General features: G+C 37.6%; 1 protein-coding gene across 3 annotated transcripts in view; it reads left to right on the plus strand.

The window, feature by feature from the left end:
- LOC117344269 (multiple epidermal growth factor-like domains protein 6) overlaps positions 1 to 14601 on the plus strand; it is a 90962-nt gene that overhangs the window by 27498 nt on the left and 48863 nt on the right. For all 3 annotated transcript variants that reach the window (XR_004536140.1, XR_004536141.1, XM_033906958.1), the window contains exons 3-6: positions 1378 to 1482; positions 8005 to 8127; positions 11172 to 11309; positions 14397 to 14546. Coding sequence is in view for 1 of the 3 variants with exons in the window: in XM_033906958.1 (XP_033762849.1) it covers positions 1378 to 1482; positions 8005 to 8127; positions 11172 to 11309; positions 14397 to 14546 (516 nt within the window). In the remaining 2 variants the exon portion in view is untranslated. The remainder of the gene's footprint in view (positions 1 to 1377; positions 1483 to 8004; positions 8128 to 11171; positions 11310 to 14396; positions 14547 to 14601) is intronic.

Raw genomic sequence — 14601 nt, forward strand, 5'->3', positions numbered from 1 at the left:
CTCTTTACTGTCATGACCAGGAGAGGTTACTCTTTACTGTCTTGGCCAAGAGAGATAACTCTTTACGGTCTTGGCCAAGAGAAATAACTCTTTACTGTCTTGGCCAAGAGAGATAACTGTTTACTGTCTTGGCCAAGAGAGATACTCTTTACTGTCTTGACCAAGAGAAATAACTCTTTAATGTCATGACCAGGAGAGGTTACTCTTTACTGTCATGACCAGGAGAGGTTACTCTTTACTGTCTTGGCCAAGAGAGATAACTCTTTACTGACCTGGCCAAGAGAGATAACTCTTTACTGTCTTGGCCAAGAGAGATAACTCTTTACTGTCATGACCAGGAGAGGTTACTCTTTACTGTCTTGGCCAGAGAGATAACTCTTTACTGTCATGACCAAGAGAGATAACACTTTACTGTCTAGGCCAAGAGAGATAACTGTTTACTGTCTTGGCCAAGAGAGATAACTGTTTACTGTCATGACCAGGAGAGGTAACACTTTATTGTCTTGGCCAAGAGAGGTAACTCTTTACTGTCTTGGCCAAGAGAGATAACTGTTTACTGTCTTGGCCAAGAGAGATAACTCTTTAATGTCATGACCAGGAGAGGTTACTCTTTACTGTCATGACCAGGAGAGGTTACTCTTTACTGTCTTGGCCAAGAGAGATAACTCTTTACTGTCATGGCCAAGAGTGATAACTCTTTACTGTCATGACCAGGAGAGGTTACTCTTTACCATATTGGCCAAGAGAGAAAACTCTTTACTGTCATGACCAGGAGAGGTAACACTTTGCTGTCTTGACCAGGAGAGGTTACACATTACTGTCTTGGCCAAGAGAGATAACTCTTTACTGTCATGACCAAGAGAGATAACACTTTACTGTCTTGGCCAAGAGAGATAACTCTTTACTGTCTTGGCCAAGAGAGGTAACTCTTTACTGTCATGACCAAGAGAGATAACTCTTTACTGTCTTGGCCAAGAGAGATAACACTTTACTGTCTTGGCCAAGAGAGATAACTCTTTACACGTTACTGTCTTGGCCAAGAGAGATAACTCTTTACTGTCATGACCAGGAGAGGTAACACTTTATTGTCTTGGCCAAGAGAGGTAACTCTTTACTGTCTTAGCCAAGAGAGATAACTCTTTACTGTCTTGGCTAAGAGAGATAACTCTTTACTGTCATGACCAGGAGAGGTAACACTTTACTGTCTTGGGCAAGAGAGATAACTCTTTACTGTCTTGGCCAGGAGAGAAAACTCTTTACTGTCATTGCAAGCTACCCTTTTTCTTTGATGAAGATAGAGTTAGGTATTCCTTCATGACCTTGTATAGTAATATATTTAAATGTTTACAATGATGAACCTTTCCGTTATCATTTCAGAATGAGGCTGTGGCAGAATTTGACCAGGTACCTGAAGATAGCCCAGATATTATTGTATATGACCCTGTGAAAGGTCATAAATCCAGAGTTCCTACAACAGTAGAGGTAGGTACATAATTAAATCATTATGGTGGCAGGATAATGCAGTGTTTAGCGCTTATATAATATCAACTATTTCTTGGCTTTGTGATGACTTGCTACAATTAAAGGAGTCAGTTGTTGTAAGGGATTGTGTGTTACAAATAGGCAGTATCAATTAAGTTTCTGATATTTTAATACAGGTATATACTTGTATACATAAACACTTATTTTAGGTTTATAACTGGTATACACAAACCGTTATTATAGGTGAATTACTGGTATACACAAACCGTTATTATAGGTGAATTACTGGTATACACAAACACTTATTATAGGTGAATTACTGGTATATACAAACTGTTATTATAGGTGAATTACTCGTATATACAAACACTTATTAAAGGTGAATTACTGGTATATACAAACACTTATTATAGGTGAATTACTGATATATCCAAACACTTATTAAAGGTGAATCACTGATATATACAAACACTTATTATAGGTGAATTACTGGTATAGTCCAAACACTTATTATAGGTGAATTACTGATATATCCAAACACTTATTATAGGTGAATTACTGGTATATATGAACACTTATTATAGGTGAATTACTGGTATATATAAACACTTATTGAAGGTGAATTACTGGTATATACAAACACTTATTAAAGGTGAATTACTGGTATATATACACACATATTATAGGTGAATTACTGGTATATCCAAACACTTATTAGCTCACCTGGTCCGAAGGACCAAGGTGAGCTTATGCCATACCGTTGCGTCCGTCGTCTGTCGTCCGTCCGTCCGTCCGTCCGTCAACAATTGACTTCTTCTTCATAACCGCTGATCGGAATTTCACCAAATTTGGTCAGAAGCATCCCTATGGGTAGGGGACTCAAAATTGTACAAATGATGGGGCTGACCTCCTGGGGGCCTCTGGGGCGGGGCCAAAAGGGGTCATTTTGCGCTATTGATATAAACGACTTCTTCTCTGAAACCAAGCAATGGCTATCACTCATATTTTTCTGGTAGCATCACTATGGGGTGGGGATTCAAAATTGTACAAATGATGGGGCTGACCCCCCTGGGGCCTGAGGGGCGGGGCCAAATGTGGTCAATCTGGCTATATTGATATAAACGACTTCTTCTCTGAAACCAAGCAATGCCTGTCACTCATATTTGCCTGGAAGCATCACTATGGGGTGGGGATTCAAACTTGTACAAATGGTGGGGCTGCCCCCAAGGGGTCTGAGGGGCAGGGCCAAAAGGGGTCAATTTGGCTCTCTTAATATAAACGACTTCTTCTATGAAACCAAGCGATGGATATCACTCATATTTGCCTGGTAGCATCACTATGGGGTGGGGATTAAAAATTGTACAAATGATGGAGCTGATCCCCCAGGGGCCTGAGGGGCGGGGCCAAATGTGGTCAATTAGGCTATATTGATATTAGCGACTTCTCCTCTGAAACCAAGCAATGGATATTGCTCATATTTGCCTCGTAGCATCAATATTGGGTGGGCATTCAAAATTGTACAAATGTTGAAGCTGACCCCCCGGGGGGCCTGAGGGGCGGGGCCAAGAGGGGTCAATTTGGCTGAATTGATATGAACAACTTCTTCTCTGAAACTAAGCAAGGGATATCGCTCATATTTGCCTGGTAGCATCCTTTTGGGTAGGGATTCAAAATTTTATAAAGGAAGCAACTGACCCCCACTACCCCCGGGGTGCAGAGGGCGGGGTCAAAAGGGGTCAATTGGTTTAAACAACTTCTTTTCTGAAACTAAGCAATGGATATCACTCACATTTGTGTGGTAGCATCCCTATGGGGTTGTGCCAAAAGTTAATTTTATTTCATGGATTAATGCATTTTTTTACATAAAATCCTCACGTACCCATATAAAATGCCTTTGATATATTGACATAGCAATACCAGCGACAAATATACTTAATCATCATTCTTGTTTCATATCTCATGAAATCCAGGTGAGCGATACAGGCCCTCTGGGCCTCTTGTTATAGGTGAATTACTGATATATCCAAACACTTATTATAGGTGAATCTCTGATATATCCAAACACTTAATTATTATAGGTGAATTACTGGTATATACAAACACTTATTATAGGTGAATTACTGGTATATACAAACACTTATTATAGGTGAATTACTGGTATATACAAACACTTATTATAGGTGAATTACTGGTATATACAAACACTTATTATAGGTGAATTACTGGTATATACAAACACTTATTATAGATGAATTACCGGTATATACAAACACTTATTATAGGTGAATTACTGGTATATACAAACCGTTATTATAGGTGAATTACTGGTATATACGAACACTTATTATAGGTGAATTACCGGTATATACAAACACTTATTAAAGGTGAATTACTGGTATATACAAACACTTATTAAAGGTGAATTACTGGTATTACTGATATATCCAAACACTTTTTATAGGTGAATTACTGATATATCCAAATACTTTTTATAGGTGAATTACTGGTATATACAAACACTTATTATAGGTGAATTACTGGTATATGCAAACACTTATTATAGGTGAATTACTGGTATATACAAACACTTATTATAGGTGAGTTACTGGTATATACAAACACTTATTATAGATGAATTACTGGGATATACAAACACTTATTATAGGTGAATTACTGGTATATACAAACACTTATTATAGGTGAATTACTGGTATATACAAACACTTATTATAGGTGAATTACTGGTATATACAAACACTTATTATAGGTGAATTACTGGTATATACAAACACTTATTATAGATGAATTACCGGTATATACAAACACTTATTATAGGTGAATTACTGGTATTTACAAACACTTATTATAGGTGAATTACTGGTATATACAAACACTTATTATAGGTGAATTACTGGTATATACAAACACTTATTATAGATGAATTACCGGTATATACAAACACTTATTATAGGTGAATTACTGGTATATACAAACCGTTATTATAGGTGAATTACTGGTATATACGAACACTTATTATAGGTGAATTACCGGTATATACAAACACTTATTAAAGGTGAATTACTGGTATATACAAACGCTTATTAAAGGTGAATTACTGGTATTACTGATATATCCAAACACTTTTTATAGGTGAATTACTGATATATCCAAATACTTTTTATAGGTGAATTACTGGTATATACAAACACTTATTATAGGTGAATTACTGGTATATGCAAACACTTATTATAGGTGAATTACTGGTATATACAAACACTTATTATAGGTGAATTACTGGTATATACAAACACTTATTATAGATGAATTACTGGGATATACAAACACTTATTATAGGTGAATTACTGGTATATACAAACACTTATTATAGATGAATTACTGGGATATACAAACACTTATTATAGGTGAATCACTGGTATATGCAAACACTTATTATAGGTGAATTACTGATATATACAAACACTTATTATAGGTGATTTACTGGTACACACATTAATCATAGACGAATTAGTAGTTTACACAAAGCATATCTTGAGTTTCGACAATTGAGGATTGTTATTACTTTTTCTTGAAATCTTTGTCAGCATTAATTTTATCTGAAGGTCACCCATTGTCCCTGGTTGTGCATGTTCTATTTTGAGATTGATCTGCAAAGAAGATGTCTGACAGGCGGCCATTTTGAATTTTGACAGCTAAAGTCTGTTATCACTCTTTCTCAGAAAGCTCTTCCTGGATCTTCCTCAAGTTTCGTTTGTAGGTTCATCTTGGTCACTAATTGTGCATATTCTATTTTGAGACTGATTGGAAAACAAGATTGCCACAGGTGGCCATTTTGTATTTTGACACTTGAAGTTTGTTATCGCAATTTCTCTGAAAGTTTTCCTGGATATTTTTCAAACTTCATTTAATTTGTAGGTTTCCCTTGGTCCCTAGTTGTGCATATTCGGTTTTGCAACTTATCTTAAATTGTGAATTTAGATAATACAAGTTTGTTGTTGCTATTTCTCAGATTCGTCAGTGATCTATTTTTAGGTCATCTGACCCGAAGGGTCAGGATGACCTATAGTCATCATGTTTCGTCCGTCGTCGTGCGCCGTCCGCCGTTCGCCGTCCGCCGTGCGTAAACTTTTCACATTTCAAACTTCTTCTCAAGTTCCACCAGTGGGATTGAGCTGAAACTTGCCTGAAATGATGCTGGGATGGTCCCGACCAAGTGTTGTTATTTTTCGGGTCGGTCTGAAATCCAAGATGGCCGCCACAGCCGCCATTTTGAAAACACATTTGAAACTTCTTCTCGAGTTCCACCAGTGCTATTGAGCTGAAACTTGCCTGAAATGATCCTGAGATGATCCCGACCAAGTGTTGTTATTTTTCAGGTCGGTCAGATATTCAAGATGGCCGCCATGGCAACCATCTTGAAAAACACATTTTAAACTTCTTCTCCAGTTCCACTGGTGCCATTGAGTTGGAAATTGTTTAGGATGTTAAGGAGGGAGAGCCAACAAAGTGTTGTTATTTTTCGGCTTCGTAAAAACTTTGACATGGCAGCCACGTCGGCCATTTTGTAACATGATTGCGCAATCACGGTTCTTCTGAACAACACCTATTTGAAACTTCTTCTCAAATTCCAATAGTGGGATTCAGTTCTTACTTACCAAAAATGATCCTGAGATGGTCCTGACCAAGTGTTGTTATTTTTCAGGTCAGTCAGAAATCCAAGATGGCCGCCATGGCAACCATCTTGAAAAACACATTTTAAACTTCTTCTCCAGTTCCACTGGTGCGATTGAGCTGGAAGTTGGTGAGGATGTTAAGGAGGGAGAGTCAATAAAGTGTTATTTTTCGGCTTCGTAAAAACTTTGACATGGCAGCCACGGCAGCCATTTTGTAACATGATTGCGCAATCATGGTTCTTCTGAACAACACATATTTCAAACTTCTTCTCGAATACCATCAGTGGGATTCAGCTCTAACTTACCAGAAATGATCCTGAGATGGTCCTGACCAAGTGTTGCTATTTTTCAGGTCGGTCAGAAATCCAAGATGGCCGCCATGGCAGCCATCTTGAAAAACACATTTTAAACTTCTTCTCCAGTTCCACTGGTGCCGTTGAACTGGAAATTGGTGAGGATGTTAAGGAAGGAGAGGCAACAAAGTGTTGTTATTTTTCGGCCCCCATAAAAACTTCAACATGGCAGCCATGGTGGCTATTTTGTAACATGATTGCACAATCATGGTTCTTCCTTAACTACACCTATTTAAAACTTCTTCTCAAATTTCACCAGTGTGATTCTGCTCTTACGTACCGGAAATGATCCTGAGATGGTCCTGGCCAAGTGTTATTTATCGGGGCAGTCAGAAATCCAAGATGGCCACCATGGCAGCCATCTTGAAAAACACATTTTAAACTTCTTCCCCAGTTCCACTGGTGCCATTGAGCTGGAAATTGGTGTGGATGTTAAGGAAGGAGAGCCAACAAAGTGTTTTTATTTTTCGGCCTCGTAAAAACTTTGACATGGCAGCCACAGTGGCCATTTTGTAACATGATTGTGCTATCATGGTTCTTCTTTAACAACACCTATTTAAAACTTCTTCTCAAAGTCCATCAGTGACTAACTTACCAGAAATGATCCTGAGATGGTCTTGACCAAGTGTTGTTATTTTTCAGGTCGGTCAGAAATCCAAGATGGCCGCCATGGCCAACAGTGCCACTTTACTCTCTACAGAGAATGCATACTACAATAGTATAAGGGTCTTTAATTTTGAGTCAGATGACCGTTAAGGCCCATGGGTCTCTTGTTAAGTTAATCTGTGATTTGGGCTTGATACACATACTTGTGCATGTTCCATTTTAGAACTAACCTAAAACAAAGATGGCCATTTTGGATTTTGGCACTTGAAATTCATTTTTCCTATTTCTTGGAGAGTTGGTTCAAGGATCTTTCTAAAATTTCCCCTGAACATTTTTTGTGGTGCCTAGTTGTTCATATTTCATTTTAAGAGAGATCAGAAAATAACAATCTCATACAGTGGCCACTTCAAACTTTATCAATTAGAGTTTGTTAGCAATATTATTAAAAATATTTTACAAATATTTGGCATTGATCATACAATGGTGAGCACCAATTCTAGATTCTTGTACTGAATGTGTTTTTTGTACATTTTTATATAATTCTTTGCTGTAGTATGGGAAAGTGGATCAAAGTTAGAAAGTTTGACTCTTATTCGTTAAGGAAACATATCGAAGATTGAGACATTCCACTTGTAAGCCTTCATCTAATTTAATAACACAATCACAATTAAGAAATTAACCTACAGGTCTTTCTAAGATTAGATTAATTTTGCCATGCATACAATTAAACTAGCATTTTTTTTTTTGCATTATACACAATTATCATAGGTATGACAGAAGGAAATCCTACTGAAACTAGTACCTTTTTCTCTCGATCATTTGAAGTAATGAGAACTGCAAAATATATACAATGTATACAAAACATGTTACAGAGTGCAGTTGGCGAGCGGCCATTTAGGTCTGTGATGTGTCCGGGAGGGACATCTGAGTGCCCAGATGACACTACATGCTGTAAGTTAGCCAATGGTCGGTACGGCTGCTGTCCATATCCGGAGGTGAGTTAGTCCACTGTCCAGAGAGTGTCTGATAGTGTCATTTAGCAATAAAAGTCCGTTGTCCATACCTGTTGGTAGGAAGAATGTATTGTCAAAATGAATAGTTTTTGGGAAACAAGTTTTTTTGGGTGACCTGAGACGAAGTCTCAAGTGACCTATTCTAATTGCCTTTTGTTCGTTGTCGTGCGTCGTGCATTGTGTGTCATGTTTCGTGTGTCTTCCATCCGTCCTACCAAATTCAATGAAATTTAGGAGAAAGCTTCTATGGCTGATCAAGGTCAACCAAAATAATATGGTCCCCACCCCCAGGGGCTGATGGGTGGGGCTAAAAGGGGTCAATTCAAATTGACTGAAATTTCAAAAGTCTTCTTCTCTAATCCCAGATAAGGTGGAATCAAACACTTTTCATAGATGGAAGGGTTTTATGGTGCTTTACCAAAATTGTTAATTTCATGACCCTGGGGTCACAAGTTTGCCCCTGGGGAGGAGGTAAACTTTACTATAGTTTCAATAGGGAAATCACATTTTTGACCGTTATTTGTTGGATTTGTATTGGAACTCATTCTAACCTGGTTAACATTATCAGCATCAGAAAACAGTTTGATGGTATGCACAATTGTTGGCCCTGACTGACCCCTTGGACTGATGGGTAGGGCCAAAAATGGTCAATTAGATTAATTAAAATATTTCAAATCGAAGGTGACCGTTAAGGCCCATGGGCCTCTTGTTTTGAAAGATTGTGGACTGAGGTTTTTTATGACTAATCTGATGTTAAGTTTTTTTGTGAAAGTGTTGAAAGACATCAGTAAACTCCCTGTACTGTGGTTCTAATATTTGGTATCAGGGTTGCTTTGGAGGTTGAATGTTGTTTCCTGGAGTCAAATATGCCAACACAAACAGAACTAATATTTCAGACTGTGTGTTGTTGTGATATTACTGCCTTCAGTCTGTGTGTTACGGTAAACCTCAGGTTAGTTCGAACAAAATTAAATAAATATTGACGAACCTGTTCGAATTATTCGAAATTATGCTTCAGAAAATATGCGTGAGTTCGAACTATTCGAGACAATATCGGCGAAAATCTCGGCAGAGTAAAATCATTAGACACAAACACATCAATATTAATTGATCGTTAAACGTTCTTTATTTCGCGATAATTATGATGGTTTTTGCGCGAAGCCGCTCGCGGATCGGGCAATGCGTAGCTACAGTAGGCCCCAAAACAGTACAGTACACGTTTCATTTGTGACACGAAAGTTAAACATTTGTACAGTATAATCTTTGCATGATTATATTTTTTATCTGAATGAGAAACTATCACTTTATTATTGTAATAAATGGTCTCTTAAATACATCAACAGCAGTCTTCATAACTTGTTGCGTTTACGAAACCACCACTGTAAAAATAGGCGATATGTGTTGGTAAAATTAGGTCAGAACATCAACATGTCTGCTTTTAAATATGCCCAGTCGTATTATCTACAAAACATAGTTGATACCTGCAAAATTATCCATCACTAATTGGGACACCTGCGGATTGTTTTGACTGGATATGAATGCTCTTCACGTCACTCGGCACGATCGGGCGGCCGATCCTTTCAACTTTACCGCAAGCGACACCTCGCGTGGCCTGCTTACCTAGCGTGAGGTCGCAGGTTTTCAGGTAATACCTTGATTGGTAATACTTAAGAGATTGTCCAGTCACCATTAAATAATCATAATGCTAATTTAACACTAGTTATATGTGAAAATACACGGACGATTTCTTAGTTTGCCATACACAGCGCAAATACAAATATCGCATGTTATTTATACATTGTCGGGGCCTATTTTGCAATCAGCTGTCTCGTGCGCGGTGTATTTTGCTATGTAACAAAAACTGAATTAAAGCTAAAATATGTGGCATATATTAAATCACAGACGCATTCTAATGATCACGCATACAATCTTATAACCTAAACGTGCTTGTTGATCAAATTTAAATCTTGGCATTTTTTCTGGGCCGGTCATCGGGGCCGGGTCGTTGCGAGCTTTCAATTGAGTTTGCCGATAAAAAAAACCTTACTTTACGTTCTTCATTTGACAAGTTCGAACTATCCGAAATAGTGTCAGTTATAAACAGCCAGAGTTCGAACTATTACTAGTTAAAAAATTACTGTTTTTCTAGAAAAAAATGAGTGTTCGAACTATCCGCATGTTCGAATTAATCGGAGGTTTACCGTATTCTAATATTGCTATTTTCAGGTTGTGTGTTATTCTAATATTGCTATATTCAGGTTGTGTGTTGTTCTAATATTGCTATTTTCAGGTTGAGTGTTATTCAAATATTGCTATTTTCAGGTTGTATGTTATTCTAATATTGCTATATTCAGGTTGTGTGTTATTCGAATATTGCTATTTTTAGGTTGTGTGTTGTTCTAATATTGCTATTTTCAGGTTGAGTGTTATTCAAATATTGCTATTTTCAGGTTGTGTGTTATTCTAATATTGCTATTTTCAGGTTGTGTGTTATTCTAATATTGCTATTTTCAGGTTGTGTGTTATTCTAATATTGCTATTTTCAGGTTGTGTGTTATTCTAATATTGCTATTTTCAGGTTGTGTGTTATTCTAATATTGCTATTTTCAGGTTATGTGATATTCTAATATTGCTATTTTCAGGTTGTGTGTTATTCTAATATTGCTATTTTCAGTTCATGTGTTATTCGTATATTGCTATTTTCAGGCTGTGTGTTATTCGAATATTGCTATTTTTAGGTTGTGTGTTGTTCTAATATTGCTATTTTCAGGTTGAGTGTTATTCAAATATTGCTATTTTCAGGTTGTGTGTTATTCTAATATTGCTATTTTCAGGTTGTGTGTTATTCTAATATTGCTATTTTCAGGTTGTGTGTTATTCTAATATTGCTATTTTCAGGTTGTGTGTTATTCTAATATTGCTATTTTCAGGTTGTGTGTTATTCTAATATTGCTATTTTCAGGTTGTGTGTTATTCTAATATTGCTATTTTCAGGTTATGTGATATTCTAATATTGCTATTTTCAGGCTGTGTGTTGTTCCGATATGAAGCACTGCTGTCGCCATGGATTCACCTGTAATTTAAGCAAAGAGCGATGTGAACAAGGAAATTTATTTATGCCACTGATTTCGAAACTTCCCGCCTCAAAACGTATTCAACATCAGGTGAGTAATGTTATTTCTATTAAAATTCCATAAATAATTCTATTCTGTCTTTATTATTTGATAGCTGACCTGGTTGCCAATCAGCATTTCAATTAAATTGAATTGCATTAATGGATTAGAACAAGAACAAAGTGTCAAACCATTAAAAATCTTCTACTCGCGTATAGCTTGATGAATTTTGATAAGATTTTGTCTGGAGTTCGAGCTTGTGGGTAGAGTGGCAGGGCCCAAGAGGAATTAATGGGAAATTCTTTAAAATATCTTCTTTTTTTTCCTGGCTAGATGGACTTAAATCAAACTTGGCCTGAAGGTTAAAGAAACTAAAGGCTGTGTAAATTGAAAGTCTGACTCCTTTGGGGGGAAAAGGGTGTGGGTGTGGGGTAGGGGTTGTTGGGGAGGGGAAGAGGGGGGGGGGGGGGGGGGGGGGGCACATTTTCAGGCAGGATGGATTTTGATCAAATTTGGTCTGGAGCATTACTTGGTAAATAAAACTAAAAGTTATATACTAAATTAAATGCAAAAAAGGAACACAAATTTATCTTTGATAGTAAATATTTCACATGATTCTTTGATGAGGTGGTGGTTCCTCGATTATTTCATCATTACTGAATACATTATGATGATTTTTGTTGTCCTATCACAAACAGTATTTGAGTCAACAATTTTAAAACAAGGATACCCTACGCCATTTTCTGATCCAAATCAGTAGTGTATGTATTTATGTGCCCACCCATGGCATCAGTCACTGCACTTACTCTCCTTAACATTGACCCAATCAAGGTGTTGTTATACCCCCGCAACGAAGTTAGGGGGGTATACTGGAATCAGGTTGTCCGTCCGTCCGTCCGTCCGTCCGTCCGTCCGTCTGTCACATTTTGTTCTGACAACTCCTTCACACACATATTAATGATCATGTATAGATGTGCATGCCACTTTCTTTTTGTCAAAATTATGGTTTCTATGGCAACTGGTCACTATAAACAGGTTTTCAGATAAGAACCATAACTTTAAGTTCATCCGGACAACTCCTCCTTAACCAAAGGGCCAATTCCAAGAAACTTCACACAAATATTAATGATCAAGTGGAGATGTGCATGCCACTTTCTTTTTCTCAAAATTATGGTTGCAATGACAACTGGTCACTTTAAACAGGTTTTCTGATAAGAACCATAAGTATATTGTCCGGTCGACAACTCCTCCTAAACCGAAGTGCCAATTTCAATGAAACTTCACACAAATATAAAGGACCATGTGTAGATGTGCATGCCTTTTTTTTTTCCTCAAAATTATGTTTGCTATGGCAACTGACCTCTGAAGTCTTTTTATTGTGAACAACACATATTTCAGACATTCTGAATTTCAGAAATATCCGCATGCACAGGTTATCTTAGTTAGCCTCTAACTAACAGTTCCGACTCACCATTGACTCGTGCAGATTGCGGGGGTATTAGTCAGCCATCCTGGCGACAGTTCTAGTTTGGCCTGTGAGGGATATTATTCCACTCCTGAAGAAGGGCCTGTGTGAGTTGAGCAATGTTATATGGGACATTGACACAATTTCTAACTATCCTGTATAGCTTGTCCCACAAATGCTCAATTGGGGACTTATCTGGACTGTATGGTACTGGCCAATTAAGAGCTAGGACGATGTTTTGAGCCAGAAAGTCACGACAATCCCTAGCAACATGGAGCCTTATATTGTCCTGCTGCAACGTAAGGTTACATTGATGGATAAGAGGAAGAATGTGTGTCTCAATACCTGATCCCAATATCTTAGTAGTTATTGCTGTAAGATTAACATTGATAACCAGGAGAGGAGTTTCCACGCCTTGGAGATATCCCTGGCCATACCATAACAGACCTTCCCCCAAATCTATCGTTTTCAGTTATGCAAGCGTCAGAATATCACTCACCACGAAGACAATAGACCTGTTTTTGTCAATTTGACCTGTAAAGCAGTAAGCGTGTCTTGTCATAGAACAATCTCCAATGGGCAAAACGAAACTGATTAGTTGCATGTGCAAGCAGTCACTGTATTTGACATTGATGTTTCCTCTACGTAAGTTACGGACCAACATAGGGACATTGTGGCCTTAAATGAAACTTCTGCAACCAATTTCTGACCATTCTTGGGCACATGAGCCGACCATAAGTGCTGACAACTTGACCTGCCTTCTCTGCTGCTGTCTGAAATCAGTTACGGAGGTGAGAGAGACGTATGCCTCTATCTCGATGTTGCAATGTAATGCAAGGGCATCGGCTCCTTATATGGTCACCAAATCTCCCTGTGACTCTGCGACACCCAACTAAACGGGATATTGTTGTCTCATCAGAGCAGTAACCCTACCCCTAGTGACTTCACTCAATTGAGGCATTTCGCTGTGCAATTGCTTTCGAAAAGAAATGTTGTGTAGCTGATCTGTATTGTTCCAATGTTCAGTTTGTAATGATTTACCAGCACAATATTATGCAAGAGTACTCGGGATGCATGCTTTCTTGAAAAATCTGCTGAAATCATGCAGTGCCTAGTCATGGTTGATTGAATTTTAACAGAAGAACATTTTTACTGTGCACAAATTTAGGTCATTGTGAAATCTAATTGAATTTAGATAATGTGTTCAAATGTTATATGGGAAAAAGGGAACATTTTTCTGCGAGTATATAAACAGAGGGTCTAATTACTTTCAGCAGAAATGGAGAGGTAAGGCCCTTGGTAATAGAAGATATCATAAATTGAAGTTGGTTGGAATTAATATTATAAACAATATTGATAATTGTGGGGGATATAGATCCATGAGAGGGGGCTCTTTCTAACCTGTCAGCATTTCTTTGGAACCAGATGGCTAAACTTAATTAGATTAAAAGTGGACAAAATTATATGATACTGAGAATCAGATTCCAAAATGAGGAAAGTATTTGCAAAATAACTTTGACTAGTTTGCCATAATTAATGAAATATTCAAGTGAGAGATAAACGCCCCATGCCTACTGTTTGAAGTCATTCTATAGTATGGATAAAGGGATCTGTGGGTCTCTTGTTCTGTTAAGTATAATAAAAAATCCTGTCTTAATATTGTGTTTTTACAGAAAAAGAATAGAGGTTCTCAAAGGTTGTTGGCGAGTTCCATGATTGCAGGTCCACAAAACATTTGTCCTGGTGGAGAGCAAGCCTGCGCGAGCGGCTACAGTTGTTGTGGCAATGCCAACAATACCTACAGCTGCTGTGGTTACTCACCTGTAAGTCAGAAACTTTCAACTTCAAGCTTCTAAACTGAAATATCAAGATAAGTGA

This window comes from Pecten maximus, chromosome 15, assembly GCF_902652985.1.
Source record: "Pecten maximus chromosome 15, xPecMax1.1, whole genome shotgun sequence".
NCBI lineage: Eukaryota > Metazoa > Mollusca > Bivalvia > Pectinida > Pectinidae > Pecten > Pecten maximus.